The following is a 10,034-nucleotide window of genomic DNA, read 5'->3' on the forward strand; positions in this document are numbered from 1 at the left end:
CGTCCCCATATCGGTGCTCAATACTACTCCCAATAATATATATAACTCATGCCCATATGTTTAAAAACATAACTCTTCCTCTAGTTTGAGATAATTGCTCAAACTACCCTCTTAAAAGAGGTAACTGCTCTTGAAATGTCTTTTGACCTCATAACTCATTTAGAAATCAAAGTTTCTCTTTTATCAATGTAAAAACTGCTATCTTTAGAAATACTTAGTCCCCTTGTACTCTTACTCAACTCATACTTGAAAACTCTTTCTGAAAAACATATCAAAATCATATGGTAATATGATCATTGATGACTCGGGAAGTCATACTGCATAAACATTGATGGTATATCTAGATACCATAATGCTTAAACATTGATGGCATAACTAGATATCATACTGCTTAAACATTGATGACATAACTAGATACCATACTGCTTAAACATTGATGTCATACTCGATTGTCATACTAATCATGTTTTAAAAACTCTTTCTCAAAACTCATCTTTACTTTCTCAAAAACTTAGTTTAAAACTCAATGTTGGCTTTAAAAAAAGCTTTTCAAAATTTATAACTCAAAATAGGGTTCATGCTAAAATATAGACATGCACAAATCAATTAAGGATCTCAATATTAATATAGAAACTCAGTAATTAGGAATAAAATTTTTAAAAGAAGCATGAACTCAAGAACTCAAAATCAACTTATCTAAAGAATACTCAACTCAAAAGGTTCATGCAGAATTATGGGCATGAACTACTCAACTCAAGGACCTCATGGGTAACATGTAATAGTTCCATTATTAGGAATATAATCTCAAAAGGGTTAGGAACTCAATACTCAAGACTTAGAACTTGAAGATACTACTACACTAAAAAATGCTCAATTTATGAAGTTTATGCGGAATTTATGGGAATGAACGACTCGACTCGAGGGTCTAAATAATAATATGAACCTCATGTATACAAATCTTCTCATTCTCATACTTACTTTCCCAAAACTTAGTTCAAATCGTTAGTTGATCTCAAAGGATTCACAATTGAACTCAAAGACTTTCTTGAACTCTACTCTTAACTCTCTCGTGAATGTGAATTATGAATTATGAATTCAAGAGTTATGATTCATGATATGAAGGATCTCGTGATGATAAAGTAGACTCACGAATACATTCTCCTCATTCTCATACTCACTTGCTCGAGTCTTGAAACAAGTTATTAGAATTGTAGAAGACTTCTCAAAAGACTCAAAGGGACCTTCTCAAAATGTTCGGAGGAACTGTCAAAACTTAACTCTTAACTCTACCTTGAATTTGAATTATGAATTCAAGGCTATGATTCATGTTATGAATGGTTTCTAGGTTTTTAGAAGTAGTTTAGAGTGATTAGAATAAAAAAAGAGTGAAGGTACACTTTAAAAGAACTTAAACGGAGCAATCGACTGCAAACTGGACGGGGCAGGCGACCCTGGCGCACTGAGTGGTGCGGGGCGCCGGCCCCTAAACTACAGAAGAGGATTTGGGACGCACTGGCTGGCGCAGGGCGCCAGGCCCCAATCCAAAAAACCCGACGAATTTTGTTTGCTCATTTTCAGACCCTAATTCGCCTAGAATCAAATGGTTTCTTTCCCAATCACTTAGAATCGAATACTCAATGTATGTACATACTAATCCACTCAAAACAACCCTTAAATCACTAGCTTTCATCTCAAGAATTCATTAAAACCCCAACAAAATAAGATTTAGAATGAACTTCAAGAACACTTATCAAGAACTTAAATCTTTCGATCTTTATGGACGAATTCAAATATGAAAATCATGTTTGACATGTAGGGATCAAAACCATGGCAAAAATCCGCAACAACTCTCAAGAATCTCGATGAATGCCTTGATCCTTTCCTTTTTTCTCCTATTTTCTCTTATTTTCTCTTCTTGAACTCTCAACTAAAATCCTAGGCATATATTAGGATTATAAAACTGAAACAAATCAATTTAAAGCCCTAAAACCTTACTAAAAATGAATTAAAACTGATTTGGTAAGGAAAAGACCAAAATACCCCTCACTATTTTCGGGTCACTTTCCTTAATTGGAAAGCCTGCCTTCAAAAGGGAATATCTCACTCATTCGAACTCAAAATTTAGCAAACTCGATGGCATTGGAAAGATAATTCAAAAACCTTTTATTTTATATCTTATGGGCCACCTAACTCATCCTGTACTGAAAGTTATGGTCGTTTGAAATTGAACCAAAACTTAGAAGAACTTAGGAATGACTTGAATGAATTTCTCTTTAGTTATTTTTGGAACTCAAGGTGTTACATCTAGTGACCTTAACACTTAAGAAATTTTTAATTTCTCGGTAAAATCCTACTCACTACGAAGGATGGTTCGAGTCTTAGCTCAAAATTTTTTCTGGGGTGTTACAAAAACTACTTTTTTTAAAAAAAAAATATTGATAAAAGAATACTAATTTTGAGTAAATGACGAAATATATTTAACCTTCAGTAAATAAAAATATAATTTTGCTAATTTTTTTTATAAAAATACATTATATTTGAGTTGACTTGCCATGATAGGATATGAATACTAATATTTCTCTATATTTTTATGAGTTAATAATTTATTAAAATCTATTTATCCAAAAAAAATACAATTGATTCAACTCATTAAAACATGAGGTAAATGAACTAATTTATAAATATGAATTGAAATTGTCGGTCTAAGCCATTTAGCCATTTTAAACCAAATAGAAAAGAGAGAGAAAAGTAGTACAATGTCATATCAACATGATCAACTAATATAGTATCATATCAATTATCTTTGGTCTGTAATTCAAGAAAGTGGGATCATCGATGATGATATCTCACATCGCACTGCGATAATATGAATAAAATGGAGGCTTGCTGTAACACTTAGGGTGTTTATGGTTGTCCTTCATTCCGTATCGAAGGTTTACGAGCCCAAATTTTATAGTTTTATGGTAACACTGCTTGTACTCAAAAATATTGATTGGCTCGGTCAAATGACACATTAGGTGTCTGTCACGCTCCTCTAGATTTGGGGTGTGACACTTGCCTCTAGGGTCTTGTGTGATAATAAGGTACTACCTAAATTTAAAGGTAAGTTCTATAGAATGGTGATTAGACCGTGGTTGTTTTATAGAGTGGAGTGATGACCAATCAAGAATTCATATGTTCAGAAGATGCATGCCATATTGAGATGAGTGTGTAGACATATTAGGACCGACATGATAGGAATGAGGTTATCCGAGAGAAGGTAAGAGTGGCCTCTGTGGCTGACATGATGAGAGAAGCGAGACTGAGATAGTTTGGGCATATGAAGAGGAGGTGTGCAAATACCCAGTGTGCAAGTATGAGAGGTTGGTTGTAAAAGGTACATAGAGGGGTAGAGATAAGCCAAAAAAGTATTGGGAAGAGGTGATTAGACATGACAAGATGCAACTTCGAGGACATAACTCTAGATAGGAAGGAGTTGAGACCATGTATTCAAGTAAAAAGTTAATAGGAGTATAGTGATGTCTTGCCTTTCTTTTGTTATCTATCGTCATATATTTGAACAGTGTTTCACATATTACACTATTTTGTTGCTGGTGTTGTTTCTTTCTTGCAGGTTTTACCTTACTTTTCTTATTAAATGTTATACTTTCTTCATTATTTTTCTCTCCTTTACTTAGATTTAATGCAATTAAGTCGAAGGTCTTTCAAAAATAATTTATCTTCTTTTTATGAGATAGTGATAAAATCTGCGTATATTCTACTCTTCCTCTCCGACCCCATTTAGTAAATATTTTCTAATATACCAAAACACCTCTAAACCTTGAAAAAACCCTCACCCCATCTAAGGACCCCACTCACCCTGTCTACCTTCACCACCCTCACCCACCCCACCACCCACTCACCAACCTGAAGTTGGAAGGGATCTCTCTCTCTTCTTTCTGCGCATGTGATGTGCCAACATTCTCCAAACACGTTCCCACCAGATTCTTGATTCTTTACATCTCCTCAATCTTCCCCTACCACCTTTGCTATTTCACATTTTTATGCCTAAAAATCTGGTCTTTCAGCCTTTTCTCCCTCAAAATTAACTCCTACTACTAATAATAGTCAAGATTAGACTAATAAAGAGTCTTTTTCCATTTATTTCTCCTTAAATAACCTTTACTAATTGTCAAAAGTTGATTAGTCCTGCCCATTCTCTGTATTTTCTTAATCTCTTCCTCACAAATTTTTCCAAATTAATCTGCTTCTGCATTCAATTCTAAACGGTTACTGTAAAGTTCCAGTCTTTACAGTAATTTGACTCAGTCTGAAGCTTGGTTTTGCAATTTTTGTGGGTTTTGAAAAAGATACCAATAGTTTTTTGTTAGATTGTTGATACCCAGAAGGGGAATCGTTGATGGTTAATTAGATGCAATCAAGAGTTGTTCAAATGGTGGAGGAGAATAAAGATCCATTAGTTGTACCTAGGACTAATGGCATAACTAGGGCTTTGCCACAAAGGCTGCTACACTTGCTGATGCTGTTTCTGTTTCTGTGTTTTACTTTTTCTGTGGCTAGTATTTATATGATCAAGTATTTTGGATTTCATAGCATAGTTCCTACGATAAGGCCTAGTTTACTGCCATGTATTGAGGAAGAATCTAAAAATTTAGAGAGTTGGATTAATCCTCCATCTAATTTGCTACATACTATGTCTGATAAAGAGTTGTTATGGAGGGCTTCAATGGTGCCCCGGGTAAAGAAGTATCCGTTTAAGAGGGTTCCTAAGATTGCATTCATGTTCTTGACTAAAGGACCATTGCCATTGGCACCTATTTGGGAGAGGTTTTTTAAGGGGCATCAGGGGTTTTATTCAATTTATATTCATTCATTGCCATCATTTGAGGCTGATTTCCCGGCCTCCTCAGTGTTCTACAAGAGGCAAATTCCCAGCCAGGTATGTCCCTGCAAATTTGCCTTTTCTTGTTTTTGTGTTTTTTATGATGGGAGGTGGTATGTAGAGCCTCTGCAGTTTGTAATACCATCTAAACTGATCTTCTATTACGCCTGTTCATGTAACTTGTTCCTGCAAAAGAGATATGGCTTGACATTGTACTAGATTGCATTTTGCTTGTTAGCCCAACTCATGCTTCCTTAATGACTGGACTTGATTTCCTTTTTTGTGATGAGGGAATTCATCTATTCTTCATGACCAATAAGGCAATAAATTCATTCCTTTGCAGTGATCCTTTCCCCGTTTGCTCCCTTGGTGACCTGAAGCCCTCAAGTTTGGAGGTGGAGGATCAATTCTGCTAGGCTATTTATCTATTTTTTAAAATTTATTATATTACATTGGAGTTGGGGAGAGGATAAGCTATTTTTATTGTTGTGCTTGTAGTTAGAGATATATGTTTTCATTTGAAGTCTGGGCAAGCATATTCTACTGCTTATGCCAAAAGTGGTAGTTTGCCCGTATATCATGATGGACACTGCAAACATTTGGATGAAGTGTATATTCATATCTAAGGTGGAAAACCTGATCAATCAGCTCATATTGTACGATAATGTTAAAGACATGGTTAATGTACTCAAGGGTGTGGCCTAGTGATCAATGAAGTTGGTTAAGAATCGTGAAGTCTTAGGTTCATATCTCAGCGGATGCTAAGAATTCAAGCCTTGGTGGGCAAAGTTTCTTGGTGCTTGTACTGGACGGAGGTAGTAGGTATGCTGGGAATTAGTCAAGGTGCATACAAACTGACCTGAACACCACACCACAGTTATTAAAGAAAAAGAGATAATTAATGAATATGTGGTTTTTGGCCTTGTTTTTCCTCTTTGCAAACCATCTGAAGATTGGATTTTGGGATGCATTGTTGCTAAGCTTCTTGAAGGAGAGATTTGAACATTTATGCAAATTCTCTCTACAAGTATCAGTTATCCAGTTTCATGAGCATATCTGATTGTGGAAGTTGATCACCAAATAAAAAGATGATGGATTGATCTTAAAGGTGCACCATTAATGTGGTATTAAGTGGGATAACAAATAATGTAGAAGTGCTTGTTTGTTATCAAAACTTCTAAGACCTTAAGTCCTGTAGTTTGAACTAGTTACAGTAGGCCTTTGTTTATGAGTAAAAACCTATCAAACAAGTCAACCTTTTCAGGTTAGCAAGATATCATTTATGATCTCTACTCTAATAGACTAGTATGAACTAGCAAGGTCTGTACTGTGGTTCTTGTTGAACAATTACGTTCAACAAGTCATATAGAGTCTCTTTTCGCTGGTCATAGTTTCGTATGAGTTCCCATCTCCTTTTTTTTTTTACCCCTCCCCAGGAGCTCCCACCCTTTTTGCTCCCTTGGTGACTCGAACTCGCAACCTTCGGGTTGGAAATGAGGGGTGCTTACCATCCGAGCAACTCCCTCTCGTCATGAGTTCCCATCTCCTTTTTTTTTTTACCCCTCCCCAGGAGCTCCCACCCTTTTTGCTCCCTTGGTGACTCGAACTCGCAACCTTCGGGTTGGAAATGAGGGGTGCTTACCATCCGAGCAACTCCCTCTCGTCATGAGTTCCCATCTCCTTTTTTTTTTTACCCCTCCCCAGGAGCTCCCACCCTTTTTGCTCCCTTGGTGACTCGAACTCGCAACCTTCGGGTTGGAAATGAGGGGTGCTTACCATCCGAGCAACTCCCTCTCGTCATGAGTTCCCATCTCCTTGCTAAATGGTTGTACAGTATTTTTCAAAACTTTGTGGATGTTATTGGGATTTGGGAGTACCTCCGTTGATGTTATTGTGTAACCATATATCTGAATCTATGGGCATCCAAATTTAGAAGTAATGGATTGATGTGGCGTGTTTAAGTCATCCTTCAGTTGTTCCCTGTGAATAATAACTTTGGAGCACGCTTACCTGCAGCGTAATTGTCTATTTTGTCGTGCCACTCGATAGTTGAGCTTGAAGTGGGTGACTTGACTTCTGAATACTTGAAACAGAGGGTTTGCCCAATTAAGTTAATGCGAAAAATCTTGATTGAAGTTTAGGACTGTCTGCTCGAGTTTTTTATGGATGTGCTCTGATAATAAGTAAAGCTCAGAGAACCTCTTATCTCACACTGTTAGCTTCAAAAGTGTTTTAAATAGCATTGACAAGGGGAAAATTTTGAAGGTGAAAACTAATGTCAAAGATCGTGTTGCCTGAAAAATCTTTGTCCTGAGCATATATTTCTAGCATTTATCAGTCATCTCATCCAACACCAAATCGTTTGAGCTGCATCTTTTGCATTACATCAGTATCCTTGTGTTAACACTTCTCGGTTTTAGTTCATATGTTCTGTTTCGTGCATTTTGTTCCAGTGATCTGAGCTGATCTTCTCTTTCCCATAGGTAGTAGCCAGTAGGAAAGTGAGCAGGATGATGAAAGCGGAGCTTTTAAAGTGAAATTTTAAAAATATATGAGAAGGCTAATAATCATATTGCATTAGGTTTGGCTGTTAGCTCTTATGCATGAGTGTTATATATAATAATGTCATTAGCATTTGTAATTCCAACAAGTCAAAACAAATAATGTGAACTGTTACCTTTGTCAAAAAAAACAAATAATGTGTGGGTTAGGCGCATGTCATGGGGTCCAAACGCTGATTGGGACAACTATCTGGTATGTAAGTGGAGAAGGGTAGAGGCGTGCCTGTTATCTACCGAGTTTTGATACGTGTGCTGCTGACCTTCGGGAATAACTCGATTATCCCCAAAAAAAGGGGAAAAAAAAGAACGCATAGCACTCAGCTTACTTACTGATAAGAGAAGCAACTTAGCTTGCAAACGAACAAGACTTTTCTATTATAGTATCAATCCTCTGTGATAGTCTGTAAATGTTCAGTGAATGATAGTTTGACCAAGTAGCATTTCGTTAATGTAGCTTGCTGCAAAAGCATTGATGAAAATCTTCAGAGATGTTGCAAAACTTCTTTCTTCCTTTCACTTTTTTGGTAATCTTTTTCTGCAGCTGGTTTATCACGACTGCTTTTGTATTCTAGTAGTCATCTCATTTTATCTGTGATTGTCTCTTTGGGATGGTTTTACATCTTTCTATCTTTGCTAGGAACTTCTCTCAGAAATGTTTTATAATGGAATTGGCTTAGTTGTGACTTGTAAGTTGCTGATGATGTTGTAACTTCATTTTTAATAGGTGACAGAATGGGGAAAGATGAGTATGTGTGATGCCGAGAGAAGACTCCTTGCAAACGCATTGCTCGACATCTCCAATGAGTGGTTTGTTCTTCTTTCTGAGTCATGCATCCCCCTCTACAATTTCAATGTCATCTACAAGTACATAAGTCAGTCGAAGCATAGCTTTGTTGGTGCATTTGATGATCCTGGACCATATGGAAGAGGACGATATGATGAGAATATGTTACCCGAGGTTAACATTTCTCAGTGGCGCAAAGGATCACAATGGTTTGAAATGAGTAGGAAGCTTGCTCTTTTCATAGTCGAAGACACAAAATTCTACCCCAAGTTTGCTGAGTTTTGCAGGCCAGCATGTTATGTAGACGAGCACTACTTCCCAACGATGTTGACCATTCAAGCATCAAATCTCTTGGCAAACAGAAGTATAACATGGGTTGACTGGTCGAGGGGCGGAGCTCACCCTGCCACTTTTGGTAAATCAGATATCACGGAAGAGTTTATGAAGAGAATGCTGGCAGGACCTAACTGTACGTACAACGACCGAAACACATCAATGTGCTATATTTTTGCAAGGAAGTTTGCTCCAAGTGCTTTGGAACCTCTGTTTCTGCTAGCCCCAAAATACTTAGGTTTCTAGATTATAAAAATCTGATTTCGTCGTATCAACGATTCCACTTGTGGGAACGGGTATCTTCTTGTTGTTGTTGTAGTCAGGTAGGTTACTTGGTTAATATAAGGCCATTGCCTGCCTATTCATTTTTCTGCCATCATGTTGATTTTGTTGTTAAGACTGCTTTGCTGGGACCCTTAGATGATAACCTACATGAGTCCTTTCACCATTTCCAACTTTGAAACCATACCAGATATGTACATGCATCAGAGGTACTTAGCCTAATATGTGATTACTAAGGGCCGTTTGTACATGCGATGTGAAATTATGATATGAAGTTGAAATTTTGTTTGGATATGTAATTTGGAGTTTCTAAAGTTGTATTGTATTTTTTTTTTCATAAACAGGAAACCTCTGCAAGTTGTGAAATCTATCTAGAAGAATTCAATTCTTATACAATACCAAATGAACAAATTATGATTTATAAACAAGATATCGGAATATCCAAAGGCGCTGCATTGACAAATATATATCTTCATGTTCTTATTATGAATAAAAATTTGCAAAGTACAAATTTTCAATTACACAAGTCAAAAATAGTACTAGTGACTAGTTATTCTTAAATATTATTTTTTCATATGGTACGAAACAATCTCTTCATGTTTAACATGAATTTTTTCTTTTACAAATTTTGAAATAATGGGCCTTTTTAATCAAATATAAATTTATAGGTCAAGTTTTACATCATCTTATAATCCCTTCCTCTGTTTCCTCTTCTCCTACCCCAATTTAACCAACAAAAAAACAGTTTTTATTTTAGAAGAATATTTTGAATATTAAAAAAATTATGATATTCAATTAATTCGAAGGTAGCCTTCCAAACAGAACATGCTTAGTTGATATTCGATTTAGATAGTTGGTGCGAGACAGCAAATAATCATAAAATTGAGTTAAATATTATTTTTAATTTAGCAAATTGGCTTACATGTTTCAAAGTTTTTTTTAATCTAGGGTGTGTTTGGTATGAAACCTAGAAAATGTTTTCCTGGAAAACAAGTAGATTTTTTATTTATTTTCTCATGTTTGGTTGGTGAGTAGAAAATATTTTCCGAATTTTTTTTTTAGTGTTTGATTTATGAATGAAAAATGTTTTTGAGAAATATCTTTTATTTTTATTAGAGTAGAAAATAATTTTTAAAATTGAAAATATTTTTTAAAAACAAACTTTAATTTTTTTTGGGGGTGGGGGGAGGTT

At 35.9% G+C, this 10,034-nt stretch overlaps 1 protein-coding gene across 1 annotated transcript; it reads left to right on the forward strand.

Moving 5' to 3' along the window:
• The first annotated feature begins 3,884 nt into the window (after window positions 1-3,884).
• On the forward strand, window positions 3,885-9,156 carry LOC102601627 (uncharacterized). The gene is made up of 2 exons (XM_006355251.2): window positions 3,885-4,939; window positions 8,168-9,156. Exons 1-2 carry the CDS (start codon window positions 4,412-4,414, stop codon window positions 8,804-8,806), a joined length of 1,167 nt encoding a protein of 388 aa, XP_006355313.1. The 5' UTR covers window positions 3,885-4,411; the 3' UTR covers window positions 8,807-9,156.
• The last annotated feature ends 878 nt before the right edge of the window (window positions 9,157-10,034 follow it).

Source organism: Solanum tuberosum, unplaced genomic scaffold, assembly GCF_000226075.1.
Source record: "Solanum tuberosum cultivar DM 1-3 516 R44 unplaced genomic scaffold, SolTub_3.0 scf00198, whole genome shotgun sequence".
Classification (NCBI taxonomy): domain Eukaryota; kingdom Viridiplantae; phylum Streptophyta; class Magnoliopsida; order Solanales; family Solanaceae; genus Solanum; species Solanum tuberosum.